The 26,525-nt window shown below is 35.5% G+C and overlaps 2 protein-coding genes and 1 long non-coding RNA gene across 6 annotated transcripts in view; 2 read left to right on the top strand and 1 right to left on the bottom strand.

Annotated features, from left to right (window-relative positions):
• Positions 1–10,836, top strand: part of LOC126622154 (chloroplast envelope quinone oxidoreductase homolog) — a 33,078-nt gene extending 22,242 nt beyond the window's left edge. The window contains exons 2-5 of one of the 4 annotated variants that reach the window (XM_050290817.1): positions 1,359–1,400; positions 8,825–8,966; positions 9,342–9,433; positions 9,952–10,836. In XM_050290817.1, coding sequence (XP_050146774.1) covers positions 1,359–1,400; positions 8,825–8,966; positions 9,342–9,433; positions 9,952–10,641 — 966 coding nt within the window. In that variant the 3' untranslated portion in view covers positions 10,642–10,836. Of the gene's footprint in view, positions 1–1,284; positions 1,401–7,914; positions 8,064–8,824; positions 8,967–9,341; positions 9,434–9,951 lie in introns of those variants that run through there. The other 3 variants (XM_050290818.1, XM_050290816.1, XM_050290819.1) reach the window with 3 other exon arrangements.
• LOC126622162 (uncharacterized) lies at positions 7,860–22,092 on the bottom strand. The gene is made up of 2 exons (XR_007623350.1): positions 21,944–22,092; positions 7,860–8,108 (listed from the first exon to the last, which is right to left on the bottom strand). It is a non-coding gene; the product is annotated as an uncharacterized LOC126622162 (long non-coding RNA).
• LOC126622156 (chloroplast envelope quinone oxidoreductase homolog) lies at positions 21,705–24,727 on the top strand. Its single transcript, XM_050290820.1, has 4 exons — positions 21,705–21,898; positions 22,666–22,807; positions 23,197–23,288; positions 23,807–24,727. The coding sequence occupies exons 1-4, from the start codon at positions 21,833–21,835 to the stop codon at positions 24,494–24,496; spliced, it is 990 nt and encodes a 329-aa protein (XP_050146777.1). The 5' UTR covers positions 21,705–21,832; the 3' UTR covers positions 24,497–24,727.
• The last annotated feature ends 1,798 nt before the right edge of the window (positions 24,728–26,525 follow it).

Genomic DNA, 26,525 nt, shown 5'->3' with positions numbered 1-26,525 from the left:
ACCTTCATGAATAATATTTTTTATTTGAGGACAAAATTAATAAAATTAATAATAATTATTGTAGAAGTGTAAAAAATGTATAAAAAAAATACAAAATCACTCATAGTGACAAACTTTACAGCTTTCATGAAGGGGTCAGCTTCGAAATCCAACACTATAATTTATAAACCTTCAATTTATATTTAACCGTCGATTGTCATTTACACTTTATTCTTCTTACTGAATTTTATTTTAAAAATTATCTTCTTTTGAAAACATGATCATCTGGTAGATGTAAGAAGATGAACGATTCAGATCTTTGATATCACGTTTTGATATTTACGGTTAACTGAAATATGAGTCGATGTCATATAGTTTGTCGAAACTTTATAAACATCAAGCAATATTTTCACTAACCGTGAAACTCTAAATATAATATCAACGATCCAAACAGTTTATCTTTCTGCATCCTCTAATAGATCAAGTTTTCAAAAAAGAAAATCTGAAAAAAAAAAAAATTTGATGAGAACAATGAAGCGTAAATGTAAACAACAATCAACAGTTAAATTTTGATCTATGATTTATATGATTATAATGGCGAATTTCAAAGTTAAGCTATTCATGAAAGTTGTAAAGCTTGTCATTATGAGCGTTTATATATATTTTTTATATTTTTTTACCCTTCTACATTAATTAAAAAACTATTAAAGACTTTAGGTAAGTGAAAATATACTTAAAAGAAAAATACGTTTTTATGTTTTGGATGTGACAATAAGATATGTATATACTTATTGAGTATTATGTTTTTCATTTGATTATTTATTGGTTTAAAATATATTTTCCTTAATAGGTAACAGGTCGGGTCATATTACCTGTTTATATTATCGGGTTGATTTCGGGTCGGATTATTTTACCCATTTATTTTAACGGGTATTACACGACACGATCCGTTAAGATATCGAGTATGACATGAAACTAACACGAATACGAAAAACAGGACACAAATGTCAGATCTAATATGGACCACATACGTACTGTACATTTAACATGGGGACTTATTGTATCGTCTATTTGACATATGGACCACATACGTACTGTACATTTAGCAGGGGGACCATATACTCAGTGTAGTGTCTAAATCAATATGAATCACGTGTATTTGTTCCACAATAGACAAGGGTTAATCAGTCAACATCATTATGAATCACTCGTATCAGTTTGTTCCCCAATAGATATGGGCTAATGGGTCTATTGCTGTACTAGCATAAGCTCTGTATTTCTTAGAATCCGGGAGGGAGGAGCTTCAAGTTTCTGCGGCTCTTCGGAATGTTGGTTGGACTTACAACTGAGAGACTATGGCCAATGAGACCATGCACGAGGTTCAGTACGACAACTATGGCGGCGGAACTTCTGGTTTAAAGGTTGTTTATAGACTTGTAACTCTTATTTCATAAACGTAAACTCACCTGTTTGTTTTTTTTTTTTTTTTTTTTTTTCGGGAGTTCAATATACCCGTGCATTTCTTAACCTCTAAATAAAACCCAAAATTTAATATGAGTTGCAAGCTAGAGAAATAGTTGACCGATTACTGCAATTATTTTACAAAATTGCAAGTATTCTCCAATCATGTCAATATGGATGATTTACTCCTTGTTTTGCGCCTTCAATGAGTTTCATAATGTTTTGTCTATTTATATATCATTAATGTACCCATTTAGAATTTGTTGATTCACTAATTTACTTATATGGTATATATAAGTTATTTACCTGCATTTTCATGTGCAATAATTACCTACCGACACAATATAAGCACATTATTTTCATACAACGAAGTATTACAACTAAAGGGTGAGAAAAGAATAGATACATTATTTTATGACATCACATAAGAAATACACTAATTTACCTATATTTACACTAATTTATCTATATTTACAAGCACAAATTTACCTAGTGGCATATAATAAATCAATTTCAAACAAAAAATAAGAAGCAAGAACAATTGTTAAAGAGAGAGGTCTTAGCTTAAATTTTCGCCAAAGGCAAATTTAGACCTTATTATTGCTAGTTCATTATGAGGCTAAGTTCACCCCTCCTTTAGTGTAGAAAATATTGTTTGTTAAAAAAAAAAAACTTGATATATTTGTTAGGGATAATTTAGCCATTGGAAACATGTAAAATATTTGAATTCAAGCTCATTAAGGAATATGCTTATGGGGATCCTAATCACTGGGTTTTAATCAAGTAAAACAATTATGTCGGGTTTTAGATGAAAAATATATGTTCCAGGGGTGAAGTCATATTTTCAATTTAATAACTGCAATCCCACTTGGATTACGAGTACTTGATTGAGTCATGCAGTCCATTAATATAATAATGAATCCAAAATTATTGACCTAAAGATCACTTTTGGACATTAACGATTCAATAATTTATTTTTTTACTTTGAACCATCACATACTTTCGTAGTAACGAAGCTCTCACACTTGAGTTCTCGAAGAACCTCAAATCCACTATATTCAAATTAGTATATTGCATTCTGTGTTTCTTGCAGGAACATCTCATTATGAACTAATTGTTCATAAAACTAAATTGAACTTGTAATTTCAAATTTAGTACCTTTGAAACCCGCAGTTTTTATTCAAAACATACCACATGAAACCTGTAGTTTTCATGCATCAATTAAACCAGTACATGCCTATAGAACCTGTATGTTTTACGATATATGTTTATGGCTTACCATATGACTACTCACGTTTTTCCTTCTGTTTTAGGGACATGTGGAACTTAAACAAGCTCGATTTCTCTGCTCTAGAATTTTCTGGAAGAAACTATCTGAAGTGGGTTCAAGACATGAAGTTCCATCTGACTGCAAAGGGCATCAGAGCCACCATCGAGGCACCTACCACCGACAAACCTGTTGACAAAGCTTAGAAGGCTTCTACAATGATCTTCATTCGAAGGCACATCCATGATGCACTGCAGACTGAGTATCTCGCTGGGGAGGACCAACGCACCCTTTGGCTTGCTCTGGTCGACCGTTTTGATCGCCAGAAAGACATACTGAAGTAAGACACGACTAGCAACATCTTCACTTCCAGGACTTTAAGTATGTGAATGAATACAACTCTGAAGTTTGTAGAATCCGTTCACTGTTGAAATTCTGCAAAGTGGAACTAACCGAATCAGATCTTCTGGAGAATACTTATTCCACCTTCCATGCCACCAATATTGTCCTGCAGCAAAAATATAGGACACATAAATTCACCAAGTTTTTGGATTTGATCTCTGTTTTACTTATCGCTGAAAAGCAGACCAAGCTTTTGATGAAGAATCATCAAGCTCGATCAATTGGCTCGAACGCCTAAGCTGAAGCGCATGCGACCTATTCTAGTAGCCATAAATGACGAAAGAATCATCGTAGCTGTGGCAATGGGTGGCAAACCCAACCACAAGCCCAAGGTCAACAAAGTGCCATATCTAAGGGAAGAAATGTAACCCAGCAGCGTCAACCACTCTCCCCTAAGGCCCTAAACTTCAAGAATAAGGGCAAAGCTCCCGTTCAGCCTGCTTCTGCTGAACTGGACATGTGCTATCATTGTGGATCAAATGATCATTGGTCACTATTATGTCAAGCTTCCCCTGAGGCTATTGCCAAGTATCATTCCAGTTATGAGTCTAACTTTGCACATGTGGATCATCCGGAAGATGCAACTACATCAATGGACATTTCGGATTTTCAGGAGGCGTCAACGCTTATGGATGAATAAATTAGACATGTTTTTAGGGTGTTTACCCCTAAAGGCCGAACCCAATAGGAGTGGCTGGCCATACCCCCCCTATTTTTCTAGATTTATGGTTTAATTTTGAACAATTTTTCTAAGTATTTGGAATAATTTGTTTGGTTTTGGTTTGTTTTGAATTAGGGATTGTTATTGGAATGGATATTATTTTCTCGAATTGGTTAATTGAATGAATGGACTTATATTTATGCATGTGACCAATTTAATCAATTTATTTCTATGTATGTCTAGTGGGGAAGTTAGTTGTCTGGCAGATAGTGCAACCACGCACACCATCTTGCGTGAACGACATTATTTTACTAACTTAATACCCAAGAAAGCTCATTTTACAACTCTCTCAAGCTCATCCAACCTGATTGCAGGATACGGAAAGGCACGTATCATGTTATCTAATGGTACAATCTTGAACATTAACAAGGCACTCTATTCTCCACGTTCCGGAAGAACGTTGCTGAGTTTTAGAGATATTCGAGATAATCAATATCATCTTGAAACCACAGAAGATAATGGTTCTGAATTTCTATGTATCACTTCATACGAATATGGCCAGAAGCATATTTACGAGAAGTTGAAACGTCTGCCGAGTGGATTGTACATCATAACCATTCCCAGCATAGAAGCCCACAGTGTGGCCGGCCTTATGCCTGAGTTCTAGGACACTTTGTTGCTTTGACATGACCGTTTGGGACATCCTGGATGTGATATGATGTGCCGTATCCTCAAATCTGCACACGGGGCATAAGTTACATCCATATGCTGGACTCCCGCCATGCAAAGCGTGCTCTTTAGGGAAGTTAAATACTTAACCCTTATATACAAAAGGATTATTCACGACCTCCCTAAGTTTCTTTAGAGGATTCAAGGGGACATTTGTGGACATATCTAACCAACATGTGGACCATTTAGATAATTTATGGTGTTGGTTGATGCATCGACAAGATGGTCACATGTTTGCTTGTTGTCCACACGCAACACCGCGTTTGCTAAACTCCTAGCTCAAATCATTAAGCTAAGGGCTCACCACCCTGATTATCCGATTAAGTCGATTCGACTGGATAACATTAGAGAGTTTATGTCACAGATGTTTGACGATTATTGCATGTCATTAGGGATTGATGTGGAACATCCTGTACCGCATGTTCACATCCAAAACGGCCTGGCATAAGCTTTCATAAAGCGCATTTAATTGATATCTCAGATTTTGGTTATGAGAACCAAACTGCTAGTATCTGCCTAGGGCTATGCAATATTGCACGTAGCTATGTTGATCCGCCTAAGGCCCACCGCTACTCAACCATATTCACTGTTACAGTTGGTCACTGGATACGAGCCTGACGTCTTGCATTTATAGGTGTTTGGGTGCGCCATTTATGTGCCAATAGCACCGTCACTACGTACCAAAATGGGTCCTCAGAGAAAAATGGGAATCTATGTCCGTTATGATTCACCATCAATTGTTCGTTACTTAGAACCCTTGACAAGAGATCTCTTTACCACATGTTTTGCAAATTGTCACTTTGATGAGACAGTCTTCCGGTCATTAGGGGGAGATAAGCATGCTAACGTTCTCGTAGAACGCCACAAATTGTCGTGGTATGCTCCCACTATGTCTCATTTAGATCCCCGCACTGCCCAGTCTGAAATTGAGGTGCGACGAATTATAGATTTTCAGAGCATTGCTCAAAGTATGCTGGATGCTTTTAATGATCTAGCAAAGGTGACAAGATCACATATACTCGCTGCAAACATACCTGCAAGGATAGATGTACCCTGTGTACGTCAACAACCTGCCTGGGAAGGCCGGACCGTCCCCGAAGGTAGGGAGGCCGCACCTTCCACGCGGTACGGTACATTGGCAGCTAGCCAATCATTTGCCCCTATCCTGAAGCGTGGCAGACCCCTTGGTTCAAAGGATTCACAACCTTGGAAGAGGAAAATGGCACCAACTAGTGACCCTAGTTTGAATCCGACCATCGCTCACTCATCTGATCCAACGCATGAGGTTATTCTAGATTACGGCGATGCTTCAGACGAAACATGCCGGCCTCTTGAGAATCACGAGATTTCGGTCCATTACGCAATATTAGATAAGGTTTGGAATAGGAATGAAATGATCGTCGACGATGCATTCGCGTATTCAGTAGCTACTAACATCATGCTTAGTGATGACATTGAACCACGTTCCGTCGATGGATGAATGCCGACGTAGAACTGATTGGTCAAACTGGAAACAAGTAATCCAGGTTGAACTCGATTCGCTCGCGAAACGTAAGGTATTTGGACCTATCGTTCCTACACCACAACTCGTGAAGCCCGTTGGCTATAAGTGGGTTTTCGTGAGGAAGCGTAATGAGAAGAATAAAATAGTACGATACAAAGCACACCTCGTATTGCAAGGCTTCTCTCAGCGCCTTGGGAGTGATTACGAGGAGACGTATTCCCCCCGTTAGCTACAAGGGAAAGTGTTGCAGTCATATTTAGAATAGGAATGTGATTGTGTAAATCTTAGGGAATCTGGGAATGTATCTTATATTTATATCAGGGGTTGATTACCTATTAAATATTGTAATCCTAAAGGAAAATGTTTTTACCTATCCTACTACTATAAATAAAGGCACAATTGTGTGAATCAAACACACCTCACGATTAAATCACTCTCTCTTCTCCTAATATAGTCGGCTCCCTCTCTCTTTCTAAACCCTAGATCGTTCAATCAAATAGGCCTACAACTTAATGCTTATTTTATGATAAAAGAAATTCGTTTAAATCCCACTAGGCTCATGCCTAGATCTGTCTTAGGCGCCTAGCTACTAAGTTCCAGTCCGCTGTTTGACTAGCGTCTATTTTTAGAATATAAACCTAGCCAATATAAGCTTATTACATTGGTTTTGATATTACCGTTTACAACCGTTTTGGTGGAGAGACTTTTTTCTACTATGAATATTGACTCAAAACTTTACACTCTCCAATATAAAAGCAACCACTTCGATTGAATCTTGCATTATTTTGAATTTCCCATCTCTTCCCGGTTCTGCTACTGCATACACTTATTGTATATTTAACATATGGACCACTTAGAGCAGTTCCAGCGGAGGGCATTTTGCCCAGCACCCAGCTGAAAAAACTGCCCAGCACCCTGTGAAACCCCTCCACCCGACCCAATTGACTGGCACCCAGCGCAAGCTGGTCTGTAGCCCAGTCCAAAATTGACTGAGGTGTTGCCCGGTACATCTGACTCATGCTGACGCCAGCCGGGTAATGCGGAGGAGGAGGAGGTCCATTTTTTGAGGAGCGTTGGTGTGGAGCACCTCCACGGCGAGATCCGACTCCGTGGGTGTGGAGCACCTCCATGGCGAGCTCCGGTGAGGAGACGACAACGAGGTGCCTGTGAGCGTTTGTGTGGAGCTCCGGCGAGATCCCATCCGTTGGTGTGGAGCACCTCCACGGCGACCTCCCATTTTTGGGGGAAGAGGTCCATTTCAGGTGCTGGGTGCTCATTTGAAGAAGAAAACATGGAGAAAAAGGAGAGAGAGAGAGAGAGCTCACGGGAGTGAGCTGGAAAAGAGAGAGAGAGAGAGAGAGAGAATAAAAGGGTGAGGACCGGACAAAGAAAGGAAGAAAAAATAAATTAAATGATAAAATATTAATTGATATGAATAAAATAATATAATATTAGATGGGCTGGGTGCCAGTCCATTTTTAGGGGTGGAGCTGCTTTAGCCTATTACTGTTTATTGGGGTCTATTACTGTTCACTTGGGTGGATAAATACGCTGGGTGCTGACGCAAAGTCCTTAGGGGTGGACTTGCTCTTACGTGTCTATTTAACATAGGGACCATGTAATTATTGATCGTCTATTTAACATGTGGACCACATACGTACTGTAAACCATATACTGATTGTACTGTCTACATCAATATGAATCACGTGTATTTGTTCCACGACAGACAAGGGTCAATCAGTCAACATCATTATGAATAACGCGTATTATTTGTTCCACTATAGCCCATGAATCCCGTGTCTTTGTTCCACAATAGACAAGGGTCAATCAGTGAACATCAATCAATCACGCGTATATTTGTTCCACTATAGACATGGGCTAATGAGTCTATTGCTGTACTAGCATAAGCTCTGTATTTGATAGAATCCGGGAGGGAGGAGCTTCAAGTTTCTGCGGCTCTTCGGAACGTTGGTTGGACTTACAACTGAGAGACTATGGCCAATGAGACCATGCACGCTGTTCAGTACGACAACTATGGCGGCGGAACTTCTGGTTTAAAGGTTGTTTATAGACTTGTAACTCTTATTTCATAAACGTAAACTCACCTGTATTTTTTTTTTTCTTCCGGGAGTTCAATACCCGTGCACTTCTTAACCTCAAAATAAAATCCAAAATTTAATATGAGTTGCAATCATTTTACAAAATTGCAAGTATTCTCCAATCATGTCAATATCAAAGATTTACTCCTTGTTTTGCGCCTTCAATGAGTTTCATAATGTTTGTCTATTTATATATCATTAATGTACCCATTTAGGGATAATATAGAATAGGAAAAGAAATGTCTAAATCCAATTGTTATTAGGGATAATATAGCCATTGGAAACATGTAAAATATTTGTATTCAAGCTTAATTAAGGAATATGCTTATGGGGATCCTAATTATTGGGGTTTAATCAAGTAAAACAAGTATGTCGGGTTTTAGATAAAAGATCTATGTTCTAGGGGTGAAGTCATATTTTCAGTTTAATAACTGCAATCCCACTTGGAATACGAGTACTTGATTGAGTTATTGCGATGTTGGGAAGGAAAGGATAAAGGAAGAGGTTTTATCTTTTACTTTTATTATTTTTATCTGAATCACATGATGAAAGAAATAGTAACAGGGATTTACTCAGTTACTTGGTTTTGTTATCGAGAAAATTACCATTTGTATATGCTTATGAAATGTTAAACAAAGTTGTTGGTCTATTATGTGGATACTTTGTTGCTTTGAAGAACTTTGCAGAACACATTCTTGTCATGACATTGGCCTTTATTGCAGCATGTTGAAGTTCCGATTCCAAATCCGAAAAAAGATGAGGTGTTGCTGAAATTGGAGGCAACTAGTCTAAACGCAATTGATTGGAAAGCTCAGAAAGGCATGCTCTGGCCTTTGTTGCCTCGCAGGTTTCCGCACATACCTGGTAATTTGGTTTGGCTGTCTTGAGACGCTGCTACTTAGGGGATCCATTTTGTGTTTATAACTCTTTACGTAATTATGCTTCATTCCATGTATTATTTGATCTTCTTCTTGAAAAGTAGTACGAATGTTCGATAAATGCTTAAACACCTGTTTCTTGTTCATTTCATCTAATAAACTTCTGGAGTGGAATTTGTGTGTTTTCCGGGGAGAGATTCTTACGTAAACATCGATATTATAGCATAGTTTTTCGAGTTCTTCAAAGGGAAAGGGTGGGATGCATTTCTTAACATGTTTTATGTAGAAGTTTTCACAGGACCGCATTTTGTGAGAAGTCGTTTTATTAACTGAAGATATTCATTGGTGGAACTCGGAACAGGTATTGATGTGGCAGGAGAGGTTGTAAAGGTAGGACCTGGAGTAAAAAAATTCAAACCTGGTGACAAAGTTGTTGGGAAGGTTAACACTCTTGTAAGTTCCCTTGTATACTAGCTCATTTTCTCTGTTTCACTTGAAATTCTTCAAATTTAGTCTTCGTTTTCGGCGAAGTAAAATTTAACTGAAAGGATAACATAATTCAGAAAAAGGGAATTAAGCTTCCATATCATGTTTTGGAAATAGCATCTTTTAGGCTCCACATACATCTAGGAAACATGCATATTGATGGATTTAACTTAATTTAGAACTATTATTTTCATCAATGATACCTGAATAAGTATCTACTAATTTGAAAAGTTGAATCCATTTGTTCCAATCTGAATTGTTGTATTTGTAAACCCTCGTTAACCCTTCATTGACTTTGTGTGCCTCTTTCCCTAGTGTCATTCCAGTCGGCATGAGACTGAACTATTGCATGTAAAAACCACTTTTGGTGTGCTTAATATGCAAACCCAGTGACAGAATGTGTCACCTAGATATCTGATGCATCATTCATTGATACATACCATGTCCCTTTTTGTCTCATTCTGTTCTTCGACAATGAATCAAAGACTGGAGGTGGACTAGCTGAATTTGCCGTGACAATGGAGAGTTTAACTGTTGCAAGGCCACCGGAAGTTTCAGCAGCCACCGCTGTAGGATTACCCGTTGCTGGTCTCACAGCTCACCAGGCTCTTACACAAACTGCAGGGATCAAGCTTGATGGAAGTGGTCAGCAAGCAAACATCCTGATCACAGCTGCTTCAGGTGGTGTAGGTCTCTATGCGGTTCAGTTGGCAAAGCTCGGAAATACTCATATTACAGCCACTTGTGGTGCCCGCAACATTGAACTGGTCAAAAGCCTAGGGGCTGATGAGGTTATTGACTACAAGACCCCAGAAGGTGCAGCTCTTAGGAGTCCATCTGGTCGAAAATATGATGTTGTGATCCACTGTGCAACATGCATTCCTTGGTCAACTTTTGAGCCTAATTTGAGTGCGAACGGTAAGGTAATAGATGTTACTCCCACCCCCAGCTCTCTGTTTAGCGTTGCACTGAAGAAACTTACCTTTTCTAAGAAGCAACTGGTGCCACTGTTCTTATTTCCCATGGCTGATAACCTTGAGTATCTTATTAAGTTGGTGAAAGAAGGGAAGCTGAAGACTATAATTGACTCAAAGTATCCCCTGGCCAAGGCGGAGGACGCTTGGGATAGGATCAGCGATGGCCATGCTACCGGAAAGATAATTGTGGAGCCTTAGTTTTGGCCATGCCATGTTTTGAATTGCAGTGTTTTACAAATAATATCGTAAGTTATAGATATTCTTGGGTTGAGAAATCCGAGATAGATTTGGTTGCTAGTTATACTTTTCCTATAGGATTGTATTTACTTGAAGGACAAGTTAATCCTCTCCTTATTCTGGACTATAAATAAAGAGTAACATTCACATAATAAATCATTACTCTCTCCATACTGGGAGACCAAAATCATTACACTCTGTCTTGCCTCAAATGCCTGGGAGACCAAAATGTTTCGAGGTTTTTCATTTGGACAAGGATTGTCTGCCCTCTTTGTTTCCATGCTCTCCTGTTTGTGTGGTCACGGTTAAAGCACGTCAACATTTTATATTACTATTCATTTTTGTCTTATTATCTTTATAAAAAAAACAATATAAAATGTTGAGAGCACTTACGAAATGGTGGAGCACTTACGAAATGGGTGAGAGATTATATTTAGTGTTCTGGCATAAGTTTTATTTACGAATGTTGAAGATAAAAAATTATAAAAACATCACAAATGACATGAGAAACAGAATTCCCAGGTATTTGAGGGAATTTGCCGGGGAAAAGAGGCCGCTGCTCTCCTTTCTGATTTTCCAATCAACTGGTTGAAGACTATCTGCTTCCAATTTCAGCAAAACCTCATTCTTCTTCAGGGCGGGGATCGGAACCTCAATGTATTGCAACTAAAGTTCTAAAACACGCTAGGCCAGGCGGTGGCCTGGGGTCAGATGCTAGACGGCTAGGCAAGGGCCTAGGCGGACTAAATAAATTTAAGTAAATTTATTATATATCGTATAAATAAGTGTCTACGCTTATACTTAAAAAAAATATACTTTCACGATAAACTACAATATAGAATGACATACATATTATAAAGTATTGAATCATAATAAAAACATGGAGAACAAGCATTTAATATGTGTTAATCTAAGTATTCGACTAGTCTCTTACAATTTATTGAAAAAAATAAAAAGCAAAACGAAAGTTATTTATTTTCTAAGTGAGTCACGACTTAGGTGGGTTTGGGTGGGCTAGGGCGCTTAGGCGATCTAGGTAGGTGCTTAGGTAGGTCTAGGTGCCATTTTTATTTTCAAAGGTTTAGGGATTAATCGGGGTAGTGACTAGCCGAGTAGCACTTAGATGGAAGTTTTTAAAACAATGTTTGCAACAAACATAAAATTTACTTAACGAATCACCACTTTTTCTCATTCTTTAAACACTTCCATAGCAGGTTGTACTTGAACCGCGTGCATAAGCTCTCCGCCATGGTAGTCGAACTTCCGAGACAGTTTGAGAAATGTGGGCCTTTTTTGTTATAGTTGTTCAAAAGCTTTGTGTGCGTGACGAGTCAACACTGATAACCGTTGTATGGGAGCAACTTGTTCAGTTAGTATGATTATCTCGTAGCTTTTTTTTTGTTTTTTTGTTTTTTTTGTTTTTTTGTTTTTTTTGTTTTGTTGTTTTGTCAATATTGAAAAATTAAGGAAGAAAGACTTGTTCAGGAGACAAATATGTTATGTGAACGATTCTTTCAGCCTAACTTTGTTGAAGAAAACACATAGAATATAATAAAGCAATTGAGTTCAGAACTTGTTGAAGCTTTGCTATGATCACGAAGCAAAATCTAACCACGAATGCTATCAATAGCACTCATTATATAGCTTTAGCAAATGTTAATATATGTTAACATATTCGTAATATGGTTCATCTGACGACAACAAACTCACTAAGTGTTCAATGAAATATCTCCATGAATCAACTGAAATTTGCTCACGCGCTAAAATTTCTATTTTAAAAATTTAGGTTTTTAAATTAAAAGAGCCAAAGTTTAAATTTTGAATCCAATATTGCCTCAGTCATTAAATTTTGGGAGACTTTGGATGTGGGCCCTAATTATCAATGTTTTTTTACTAAAACTTTTGTGATTTTCAGTTTTTTTATCGAACTTCCTGACATTAATGTAATAATGTAGTTATTTTATTTTTAAATTAAAAATGAAATTTGTAGTTATTTATATTAATGAGATTTAAATAAAACCTATAATTTATGGGATAAAAAAATATTAAAGATAAATTATACTCTCCAATATATATTGTGTGTGTGTGTCTGTGTGTGCACACACATACATGGGTACGTTCATCAAAACTAACAAAAAAATTATTGCACCAAAACATGGGTACATATTAAATTTCTTCTATTAAACTTGACATAAATTCATTCTCAAATCAACGAAATAGAATGTACCCATATAAATTTAAAAAATGAATTAAAAAAAAGATTGAATGAATTATATATATATATATATATATATAAAAAGGTACATTTTATAGATAACAAATTGGTATATCTAAGAATAAGTACATTTAAGATTAGAGAAATAGAAGAATTATATAAATGGTTACATGTAAGATTAAAAAATTGAAATTTTTTTTTATAAAACATTAATGGGTACAAACTTATTCTAATTTTATTTTTTATATTTTGAAAATTTTTTGAATTGAAAATTAATTAGGAGTTTAATAAGGATGTCAGCATTAAAACCCTAAATCAATTACTAATTTGTATTTAAAAAAATAATGTAACTGACATGTAATTTATTAATAGATGAATGCTAGGGACTTTGATCAAAATCTAAAAACTAATAAGGTCTCAGTTAATATATGAAATAAAAAACTAGGAATCAGATATTAATTTTTCCTTAAAGTTTTTATTTTTTCTGTTATTTTTTCATTCTTATCTCTATTAATTAATGAAAACCTCTTTGTCAACCAAAAGAGGGTGAAAAGACTACTTAGTCTTCTATCTCACAATAAAAAATGATGAGCAATAATGTAATTTCACAGGTCCAAATTTTACTGTTTTTTTGTTGAAGCCTCACCTATAGGTAATGTTAAAATACCTTCAATATTTAAAATAAAACAAAAAACAAAAAAAAAAAACCTCCCACTCCCCTCACGTTCTCTCTCTCTCTCCTTCTCATTTTCTAAAAAATACGTGTTCATACACACAAAGTGTGTAGGCAAATGCTAGTTGTTCATTATAGTTTTCGTTTCTCGAAATGTGCAACTTTATCAAAAAGTTAGGTTAAGTGTCTCAAAAATATGACAGGCCAACATAATTTTCTAGAAGATGAAATTTCAACAAGAATACAAGATCAACAAAATACTGACTACATATAACGTGTGTATCACTACTACAATATTAGCTTTAGGTGTCGGATGATGGTGGTGGTTTAATAAGTCATTATGTCGGATAAAAGATATCTGACACATCACTCAGTTAGTGTTGAATAACAATGAAATCCTGTCGGTTATATTCGACATAAATTCCTGACGGATATTTACTGTCGGATGCAATAGCCATAAAATTATTATAACCGCTAGTATTTTTGAATTCTTTTTTTTATAAATATTTTTAACATATTCCGACAGTTTTTAAGTTAATGGTGGTGGTTATAACCGACATAAATTGACTATTTTATTATTTTAGTTTCTAGCGGTTATTATTTTAGTATTCTGGTGGTTATAACCTACATAAATTGACTATTTTATTATTTTAAAATGTTATATTGATTAAAAATAAATAAACACATGGTTTAAATATTTTTTTTCACTCATGGCCTTGTCGGATATAACCGACACAAACAAAGCAAAATTTTGGGCGGCTGCTAGAATAATCTCTGAATGTTTTTTTTTTTTTTCACTCAGGGTCCCATTACCTAATCTCTGAATGTTTTTGTTTTTTTTTTTGCGATTTTTCACACATGCTATCTCAAAGTATATACAAACGTGTTTGACGATTGGATCGTTGAAACTAGTTTCGTAGAATGCATATCCTATCAAATTGATAGATTTTACAAACACTTAAGAGTTAATGTTATACTTCCATTAGGTATAAAATAAGATTTATCCACTAGAGTAAATATTTTAAATTGAAGATCGAATTCATTCATTGCATTCTTATAGGGGTGAAGGAGTGTAGCAGTAGAAAGTCATCAAAATCAGAGCTAAAATAACCGTTAAATTGTGATTTTTTGTTTATAACCATCGTAAACTTTTGTTCCATTACCTAATCTCTAAATCTTTGTTTTTTGCGATTTTTTACGTATGCGATCTCGGAGTGTGTACAAACAATTTTGATGGTTGGATCATTGAAAAACATTTCATAGAATGCGTATCGCATCAAAACGGTAGATTAAACAAACACTTAGAGTTAATATATTATACTTCCCCATCAAGTTTAAAATAAGATTTGTGGTATCCACTAGTGTAAATATTTTAAATGAAATCGAATTCGTTCAATACATTCTTATAGGGTCGAGGAGTGTATCTGTAAAAAAATCATCAAAATCGGAGCTAAAATAAAAGTTAAATTGTGATTTTTCGTTTATAATCGTCGAAATTTTTTGTTCTATTACCTAATCTCTGAATGTTTGTTTTTTTTTATTTTTTACGTATGCGATCTCGGAGTGTGTACAAACAAGTTTGATGGTTAGATCATTGAAAAAAGTTTTGTAGAATATATATCACGTCAAAACGGTAGATTAAATAAACACTTAAATAGTTAATGTTTTACTTCCATTAAGTATAAATTAAGATTTTGTGGTATCCACTAGTATAAATATTTTAAATTGAAGATCAAATTTATTTATGACATTCTTATAGGGTCGAGCAGTGTAGCTGTAAAAAATCATTAAAATCAGAACTAAAATAACCGTTAAATTGTGATTTTTTGTTTATAACCGTTGAAAACTTTTGTTCCATTACGTAATCTTTGAATGTTTATTTTTTATGATTTTTTACGTATGCTATCTCGGAGTGTGTACAAATATGTTTGATGGTTGGATCGTTGAAAAAAGTTTCGTAGAATGCATATCACGTCAAAACGGTAGATTAAACAAACACTTAGAGTTAATATTGTACTTCCATTAAGTATAAAATAAGATTTTGTGGTATCCACTAGTGTAAATATTTTAAATTGAAGATCGAATTCGTTCATTGAATTCTTATAGGGTCGATGAGTGTAGCTGTAAAAAAATCATCAAAACCGGAGCTAAAATAACCGTTAAATTGTGATTTTTCGTTTATAACCGTAAAAAACTTTTGTTCTATTACCTAATCTCTTATTATTATTATTATTTTTTTGCGATTTTTTATGTATGCGATCTTGTAGTATCTACAAACATGTTTGGCGGTTAGATCATGGAAACTAGTTTCGTAGAATGCATATCTCCGTTCAATTTATTTTATTTTTTTAAATCGTAACAAAATTTGGGGGGGGGGGATTTAAAATTGGGAACTTTAACGAAAAGCACCTGGTACTGTTCACTTTAACGAAAAACCATATTTTTACACTAAAAAGTCAATTCTGGTACTATTCACTTTACCCTTTATTTTGTTCTTATCATTAAAACTCAAAGTTTTCAAGCCCTTTTCATTAGTTTTCCTTTTAAAATTTTGGGGGATTTTTGCCGCCATTTTTTTCTATCGATTATAACCGGCAGTAATGAAAATTTTCCAAAATAAAACCCCTCAATCTCTTCCTTGCACCGGTGCCTTCTCCCTTCCTTCTCCCTTTTCTCCTCTCTTCATTTCATTCTCCTTCTCTTCTCCCCTTCTCATTCTCGCTTCAATCACCATGGATAAACAATTCGAGAAGCAACATTTCAAAACCAGTACGTTTTAAATTATTTGTATTACGTTCAGTTTGTGTTTTAAATAGAAATTATAAACTTCTTAACTTTCTTAAATAGAAATATCAAAGCATGAGAAAATCCAGCATACAAAGGAAGTTGTTGTATGAGCCCAAATACAAAGTTGTTATATGAGCCCAAATACAAACACAGGAAAAAAGGCAACAACGTAAAGGAGAGACGTTGTTAATTCCTCATCGAGATGAATCAAGAGCACAACTGTAGCAATGAATGAGAGCCTGGTCGTCACCATGGATTTAAATATCGAAAATATCGGCGAAATATCGCCGATATTTTCGTTTTTTTCGGTTACCGATATTTTAATGAGTATCTAATGAGTTTTCGTCCAAATATCGCGATATTATCGATATTATTGGTAATATCGCGATATTAGTTATAATATCGCGATATTTTCGCGATATGACATCCAAAAATTCTTAAAATTTTCTGAAAAGTCTCAATTTTGAAACTAAAGGGATTCGAACCCCCTCCCATTTGACTCTTAACGCCTTAACCACCATATCACTTATGGTTGTTGTGATAATATGCTACTATATTTATATATATTGTTTTGTTTTGAATTCTTTTTACAAGAAACAAATTTGCACATATTCCAAATTTTTTGTGGTATTATATTTTAAATTGTGTCAATTAATTACTTAGTTAATGGCATGTGGTTTTTAATTTTTCTATTTTTTATTTGGTCACTTACATGGTACGGCTGGAAAAAATTCCCGAAAATCCCAAACCAAACCGAAAAATCCCAAACCAAAACCATCCTGAAGTTCGGGAATCCCATCCCGAAAAATACCGAAATTTTCGATATGGGATTGGTTTCCAAATCCCATTTGTTTGGTAATCCCGAAAAATACCGAAGTATTCGGTTTCCTATTGACTTTTGGGTTTTGGTTCTTGAAAACCATTGTCATGGTTGCTGACTACTCTTCACAATACACTTACTCTACAAATAGAGATGATGAAGATAGTGAAAATTTTGAACCTCATAGGAACTCTATGTGGTACTAAGTCACTCATGTATCTTACCATGCAATGTATAAAGTGTAAAATATTGTACTAATTCATTATATATAAATAATTATGGTGTGTTTAAACTTCTTTCATTAATTACTACATATTTTCTACATTCAAAATGTTTGCCAGTTCGCTATATAATCAACTTAAATCAGTTAAATCCATCATGCAATGCATTTCCTTCCAATTTTTTGTGATAAACTAATAGATAATTGACTAAATAAACATCCTGCAAAGTTTCAATAAAAATTTCCAAGTTTTTCTTACAATTTCCGTGGTTTCCATGTAATTTTTATCGATATCGATATTATCCCGATATTTCCATCGATATTTCCGTGTTTTCAGACTACCGATATTTCCGATATTACCGATATTTTCTTCCTTGGTCGTCACTAGCGAGAAGAAAAGAAAGGCAAATCCTAAATGCAGCCTGAGCAGAAGAGATTGATGGAAGTTTTTGTACTCAAATTGAGATGTCAAGATCGAGAGAAACGTGACGAGAAAAGACAATGAGCTGATCAGCGAGACAAGGTTTGTGATGATAAAGGTGGTGAAGAAAGGAGAGTGTCGGAGAACAGGAGCACTGCCTGAACTGTAACCCCCGGGGAGTAGTGTAGGCGGTTGCATAACTTGCCTAGATTTCCGATTTGTCTTTTCTTTTCTTTTTCAAATATATTTATCTGTCTTTCCAATCCTTTTCTTGTTGTTGGGGGTCAAACTTCTTTCTATAAATATATTCAGGTTAGCTGCGAAATAGGAAACAAACTTGAAGAAATGAAGAATATGGTGTACCTTAGAGGAACGTTGCATATCTCAAAGCTGGAAAATGCAATGAATGCAGGGAAGGCTAACTTGAAAGGGAAAGAAATGATTCAGAAAGTGGTTTATATTTCTTTTTATTAATATATTTTCTGTTGGTTTTATCCGACAGAGAATGCTCTGATTTATTCAGTATTAATGTATTCTCTGTTGGTTATATCCGACACAATTTCTGTCTATTTTAGAGTATTTTCTGTTGGAAAATTCATTTCCTAACGCTAGCAATTATGTCACTTATTATAACCGCCACTGCATCCATTTTCTGTCGAATTTTGCTTAATATCTGATAGTAATATACGTTTCTTGTCAGTTATCATAGCGACAGTAGTAAATGGTTTCGTAGTAGTGTATTAGTTTGTGGAAATACAAGATCAAAAAAATACAGATAACATGAATTAGTTTGTGGAAATACAAGATCGACAAAATACTAATTTTATTATATTAACATGAATCATGTGTATTTTTTTCTTTCAAAAAAGGGACTAATTGGCTTCGTCATGGTAGTCCACATTTTTGGGAGCCAGGAAAACTCACAGAGGAATTTTAGTCTCCCTTTTACCACCATCGTATGATTCACCAGGACTATAAATTTTACTTAACACGTTGTTGTCCAAAATTAAAATAAACTAATATAGTATTTGTATATGCAAGAACTAAGAAGACATACATACAAGTATGAAAAATGTGAAAGAATATATAAACACTTGTAATTCATCATTATTCCTCCACGAGTAGATAATTGTTACACTTACATTATCGTTTAGATTTTTAAAATCCTCCAAACCTTCACGAATAATATTTTTTATTTGAGGACAAAATTAATAAAATTAATAATAATTATTGTAGAAGTGTAAAAAATAAAAAATAAAATCACTCATAGTGACAAACTTTACAACTTTCATGACGGGTCAGCTTCGAAATCCGACACTATAATTTATAAACCTTAAATTTATATTTAACTGTCGATTGTCATTTACACTTTATTCTTCTTACTGAATTTTATTTTAAAAATTTTCTTTTTAACATGATTATCTAGCAGATGTAAGAAGATGAACGGTTCATATCTTTGATATCACATTTCGATATTTACGGTTAACTGAAATATGAGTCGATGTCATATAGTTTGTAGAAACTTTATAAACATCAAGCAATATTTTTACTAATCGTAAAACTCTAAATATAATATTAACGATCCAAACCGTTTATCTTCATGCATCCTCTAATAGATCAAGTTTTCAAAAAAGAAAATCTGAAAAAACAAAATTTGATGAGAACAATGAAGCGTAAATGTAAACAACAATCAACGGTTAAATTTTGATATATGATTTATATGATTATAGTAGCAAATTTCGAAGTTAAGCTCTTCATGAAAGTTGTAAAGCTTGTCATTACGAGCGTTTATATATTTTTTTCTATATTTTTTTACACTTCTACATTAATTAAAAACTATTAAAGACTTTAGGTAAGTGAAAATATACTTAAAAGAAAAATGCGTTTTTATGTTTTGGATGTGACAATATAGTATGTATATACGTATTTAGTATTATGTTTTTCATTTGATTATTTATTGGTTTAAAATATATTTTCCTTAATGGGTAACAGGTCGGGTCATATTACCTGTTTATATTATCGGGTCGATTTCAGATCGGATCATTTTACCCGTTTATTTTAACGGGTGTTACACGACACGACCCGTTAAGATATCGGGTATGACACGAAATCGACACGAATACGAAAAACATGACACGAATGCCAAGTCTATGGACCACATACGTACTGTACATTTAACATGGGGACTTATTGTATCGTCTATTTAACATATGAACCACAATGGGTTGAATCAAACACACCTCACAATTAAATCACTCTCTCTTCTCTCTAACCATAGCCGGTCCCCTCTCTCTCTAAACCCTAGATCGTTTAATCAAATAGGCTTATAATGATAAAAGAAATTCATTTAAATCCCACTAGGCTCCTGCCTAGATTTCTCCTAGGCGCCTAGCTACTAGGTTCCAGTCCGCTGTTTGACTAGCGTTTTTTTTTAGAATATAAACCTAGCCAATTTAAGCTTATTATATTGACTTTGATATTACCGCTTACAACGGTTTTGGTGGAGAGATTATTTTCTGCTATGAATATTGACTCAAAACTTTACACTCTCCCAATATAAAAGCAACTGTTTCGATTGAATCTTGCACTATTTTGAATTTCACCTCTCTTCTCGGTAAATCCTAGTTTTGCCACTGCATACACTTATTGTATATTTAACATATGGACAACATACATGCTGTCTATTTAACATAGGGACCATATACTTATTGATCGTCTATTTAACATGTGGACCACATATGTACTGTACATTTACAATGGGGACCATATACTGAAATTACAGTCTACATCAATATGAATCATGTGTATTTGTTCCATGATTGACAAGGATCAATCAGTCAACATCATTATGAATCACGCATTATTTGTTCCACTATAGCCCATGAATCACATGTATTTGTTCCACAATAGACAAGGGTCAATCAGTCAACATCATTACGAATCACGCGTATTATTTGTTCCACTATAGACATGGGCTAATGAGTCTATTGCTGTACTAGCATAAGCTCTGTATTTGATAAAATCCGGGAGGGAAGAGCTTTAAGTTTCTGCGGCTCTTTTGAACGTTGGTTGGACTTACAACTGAGAGACAATGGCCAATGAGACCTTGCACGCGGTTCAGTACGACAACTATGACGGCGGACCTTCTGGTTTATAGGTTGTTTATAGACTTGTAACTCTTATTTCATAAACGTAAACTCACCTATCTTTTTTTTTTCGGGAGTTCAATATACCCGTGCACTTCTTAACCTCTAAATAAAACCCAAAATTTAATATGAGTTGCAAGCTAGAGAAATAGTTGACCCATTACTGCAATCATTTTACAAAAAGAAATTCATTTAAATCCTACTGGGCTCTTGTCTAGATCTCGCCTAGGTGCCTAGCTACTAGGTTCCAGCCCGTTGCCTGACTAGCGTTTTTTATTGGAATATAATCTTAGCCAATTTAAGTTTATTACATTGACTTTGATATTATCGCTTACAACCGTTTTGGTGTAGATATTATTTTCTGCTATAAATATTGACTCAAAACTTTGCACTCTCCAATATAAAAGCAACCGCTTTCGATTGAATCTTGCACTCTCTTGAATTTCACCCCTCTTCTCGGCAAATCTTGGCATCACCACTGCATCCACTTATTGTATATTTAACATATGAACCACATACGTATTGTCTATTTAACATAGGGACCATCTACTTGTCGTATTGTCTATTTAACATGGACTACATATTGTCTATTTAACATGGAGACCATGTATCTATTGTACCGCCCACATCATTATGATCACGTGAATTAGTTGGGCCAACGAGTCAACATCACGTGTATTAGTTTGTTCCACAATAGACATGGTCAACATCCTTATGAATCACGTGTATTAGTTTATTCCACATTAGACATGGACTAATGATTCCATTGCTGTACTAGCATAAGCTCTGCACTTCATAGAATCCGGGAGGGAGGAGCTTCAAGTTTCTGCGGCTCTTCGAAACGTTAGTTGGACTTACAACTGAGAGACTATGGCCAATGAGACCATGCATGCGGTTCAGTACGACAACTATGGGGGCGGAACTTCTGGTTTAAAGGTTGTTTATAGACTTGTAACTCTTATTTCATAAACCCAAACTCACTTGTTTGTTATTTTTTTTTTTGGAAGTTCAATATACCCGTGCACTTCTTAACCTCTAAATAAAACCCAAAATTTAATATGAGTTGCAAGCTAGAGAAATAGTTGACCCATTACTGCAATCATTTTACAAAATTTCAAGTATTCTCCAATCATGTCAATATCAAAGATTTACTCCTTGTTTTGCGCCTTCAATGAGTTTCATAATGTTTTGTCTATTTATATATCATTAATGTACCCATTTAGGGATAATATAGAATAGGAAAATAAATGTCTCAATCCAATTGTTATTAGGGATAATATAGCCATTGCAAACATGTAAAATATTTGAATTCAAGCTTAATTAAGGAATATGCTTATGGGGATCCTAATTGCCGGGCTTTAATCAAGTAAAACAATTATGTCGGGTTTTAGAAGAAAAATCTATGTTTCACGGGTGAAGTCATATTTTCAGTTTAATAACTGCAATCCCACTTGGAATACGAGTACTTGATTGAGTCATTGCAATGTTGGGAAGGAAAGGATAAAGGAAGAGGTTTTATCTTTTACTTTTATTGTTTTTATCTGAATCACATGATGAAAGAAATAGTAACAGGGATTTACTCCATTACTAGGTTTTGTTAAACAAAGTTGTTGGTGTATTATGTGGATACATTGCATTTTGCCGCTTTTGCTTTGAAGAACTTTGCAGAACACATTCTTGTCATGACATTGGCCTTATTGCAGCATGTTGAAGTTCCAATTCCAAATCCGAAAAAAGATGAGGTGCTGCTGAAATTGGAGGCAACTAGTCTAAACGCAATTGATTGGAAAGCTCAGAAAGGCATGCTCTGGCCTTTGCTGCCTCGCAGGTTTCCGCACATACCTGGTAATTTGGTTTGGCTGTCTTGAGACGCTGCTACTTAGGGGATCCATTTATAACTCTTTACGTAATTATGCTTCATTCCATGTATTATTTGATCTTCTTCTGGAAAAGTAGTACGAATGTTAGATAAATGCTTAAACACGCTAATACTTTGCATTTGAATGTGCTGTTTCTTGTTCATTTCATCTAATAAACTTCTGGAGAATTTGTGTGTTTTCCGGGGAGAGATTCTTACGTAAACACTGATATTATAGCATAGTTTTTCGAGTTCTTCAAGGGGAAAGGGTGGGATGCATTTCTTAACATGTTTTATGTAGAAGTTTTCACAGGACCACATTTTGTGAGAAGTCGTTTTGTTAACTGAAGATATTCATTGGTGGAACTCGGAACAGGTATTGATGTGGCAGGAAAGGTTGTAAAGGTAGGACCTGGAGTAAAAAAATTCAAACCTGGTGACAAAGTTGTTGGAAAGGTTAACACTCTTGTAAGTTCCCTTGTATACTAGCTCAATTTCTCTGTTTCACTTGAAATTCTTCAAATTTAGTCTTCGTTTTCGGCGAATTAAAATTTAACTGAAAGGATAACATAATTCAGAAAAAGGGAATTAAGCTTCCATATCATGTTTTGGAAATAGCATCTTTTAGGCTCCACATACATCTAGGAAACATGCATATTGATGGATTTAACTTAATTTAGAACTATTATTTTCATCAATGATATCTGAATAAGTATCTACTAATTTGAAAAGTTGAATCCATTTGTTCCAATCTGAATTGTTGTATTTGTAAACCCTCGTTAGCCCTTCATCGACTTTGTGTGCCTCTTTCCCTAGTGTCATTCCAGTCGGCATGAGACTGAACTATTGCTTGTAAAAACCACTTTTGGTGTGCTTAATATGCAAACCCAGTGACAGAATGTGTCACCTAGATATCTGATGCATCATTCATTGATACATACCATGTCCCTTTTTGTCTCATTCTGTTCTTCGACAATGAATCAAAGACTGGAGGTGGACTAGCTGAATTTGCCGTGACAATGGAGAGTTTAACTGTTGCAAGGCCATCGGAAGTTTCAGCAGCCAACGCTGTAGGATTACCCGTTGCTGGTCTCACAGCTCACCAGGCTCTTACACAAACTGCTGGGATCAAGCTTGATGGAAGTGGTCAGCAAGCAAACATCCTGATCACAGCTGCTTCAGGTGGTGTAGGTCTCTACGCGGTTCAGTTGGCAAAGCTCGGAAATACTCATATTACAGCCACTTGTGGTGCCCGCAACATTGAACTGGTCAAAAGCCTAGGGGCTGATGAGGTTATTGACTACAAGACCCCAGAAGGTGCAGCTCTTAGGAGTCCATCTGGTCGAAAATATGATGTTGTGATCCACTGTGCAACATGCATTCCTTGGTCAACTTTTGAGCCTAATTTGAGTGCGAACGGTAAGGTAATAGATGTTACTCCCACCCCCAGCTCTCTGTTTAGCGTTGCACTGAAGAAACTTACCTTTTCTAAGAAGCAACTGGTGCCACTGTTCTTATTTCCCACGGCTGATAACCTTGAGTATCTTATTAAGTTGGTGAAAGAAGGGAAGCTGAAGACTATAATTGACTCAAAGTATCCCTTGGCCAAGGCGGAGGACGCTTGGGATAGGATCAGCGATGGCCATGCTACCGGAAAGATAATTGTGGAGCCTTAGTTTTGGCCATGCCATGTTTTGAATTGCAGTGTTTTACAAATAATATCGTAACTGTTAAAGATATTCTTGGATTGAGAAATCCTAGATAGATTTGGTTACTAGTTATTCTCTTCCTATATGATTGTATTTACTTGGAGGACAAGTTAATCCTCTCCTTATTCTCTACTATAAATAAAGACACTGTGTAGAGGGAATAACATTCACATAATAAATTATTACACTCTCTCCATACTCTCTCTTGCCTCACCCCCTATTCACCCCCTATTCCCCTTCAGTTAAATAGGCCACAACAGTTACTTCCAAATTTTGGTAAGTTAATGATAATACTTTGAGTACTTTGAAAAAATTAACAATTTTGCGCAGAGTAATAACAATGAATCATAAACAGCAGGACAGTACATACATAAGAAAAGAAATCAACGGGAGTTCTCAAGGGCAGTGATCGAAAATGCACTCGCAACAGTGGAACCAGGGTTGGATGAGTGGAGTTGATTGTTGTGCTTTAATGAAATACTATAAACTGATACAATTACATTCTGAAATTTGGTTCTTTTTAGGGCGTATGGATAGTTTTTAAGTTTGTATTTTCATGTTTAGGATTGGAATTGATGGAGGGAATTAGGCTTTTAAGTTGGTTTCTTACGTTCGAAGATTTGAACAAGATTAGGATGGGGGCAGGAAATTAAAAAATTTGACTTGCAGAGTTGTTTGTAAGATTGAAATAATCAAAAGAAAAGGCTTTGATCTTGCTTCTTGCAAGTGCAACGAGACTTTATATTGTGGCCGAATAAGATTTTAACTTGGGAGACCGAAATGTTTCAAGGTTTTTCATTTGGGTTCCAGTTCCTTTCTGTCTGCACTGTTTGCGTTGAGATGACAGACAAACCGCGATTAGTTGTATACATGTTGTAGGTATTGGAAGGCCTGATCTTTGTTTGGAAATTATATTACTTTAGTCTAAAGAAGCCTTTTCAATTGCACTGTACAAATGAATAGTTTTTGGATCTAAATTGCACTCTATTTACAGACATGCCATTGCTCTAAGGGTTTTGCCTGGTTTTTTTTTTTTTTTTTTTTTTTTTTCAGGTTTAGTTGTATGGGCTTTTGCAAGTTTGGGCTGTCGCTGGGTTGGTGGGTTTTGTTTGTGGTTGGGTTTTTTGAATGGATGGTCGACACGGGTAGGCCTAGCTTGCAACGATGCCAGTGAGAAGAGAGGGGAGGTGTCATGTGATGTGAGAGAGAAGAGAAAGAGGAGGAGTCGTCCGATGGCAGAGAGAAGAGAGAGGGGTCGTGCGATGCTAGAGGGAAGAAAGATGAGGACTCCTGGAAGGAAAAATTGGAGGAGAGAGGGGGGTAGGATGAGCAAAGCAATAGGTAGGACTACCCGAAATTTGGGTTTTGTTTTTTCTCGGTGAGCTCTACTTTAGAGAAACGGTGAGGCAGGAAGGGACGCCTAAACCTAGGGTTGGTTTCAAATATTTGGTTCCAGCTGGAAGCTATCTCTGCAAGCATTGATGAGGATTTCTCCCAGCTGGCAGCTTGAATTCCTTTCAAAGCTAAGTGTCCCTTTTAAACCAAATTTTCCCTTATTTCACTGTTTCTGGTTTGAACCTGCTTAGAAACATGCTTTTTTTCCTGCTTTGTTTTCTGTTTGGTTCTGGTTCTGGTTCGGTTCTTCAACTTGTAGTTGGGAGTGCAAGATTTCTTTTTAAATTATTAATTGGGACAGAAAAACAGATATTTTGTGCTGCTTTCTTCACTGTCTCATAATACTACTTCCTCTTCATTTCTCTTTTTCTTCTTATTGTGTTGGTCTTTCAGTGTTATAGCTTCTCTGCATAAATCAAACTGTATGCATTTTGATCCTTTTTGTTCATTACCCTATTATTTGTTGTTCTGTTGACCCTGTGAATCAAATGCTCAATTTTTATATCCCTCTAAAATACATTATGCATCTGGTTTTTGTTCATTCACATATGCTGCACTGTGAATCGTTTGCTAACAAATCTGTTGAGATATGTTATTTTTT

The sequence above is a fragment of the Malus sylvestris genome, chromosome 5 (genome assembly GCF_916048215.2).
Source record: "Malus sylvestris chromosome 5, drMalSylv7.2, whole genome shotgun sequence".
NCBI classification, from domain to species: domain Eukaryota; kingdom Viridiplantae; phylum Streptophyta; class Magnoliopsida; order Rosales; family Rosaceae; genus Malus; species Malus sylvestris.
This window is presented reverse-complemented; position numbering and strand designations above follow the sequence as displayed.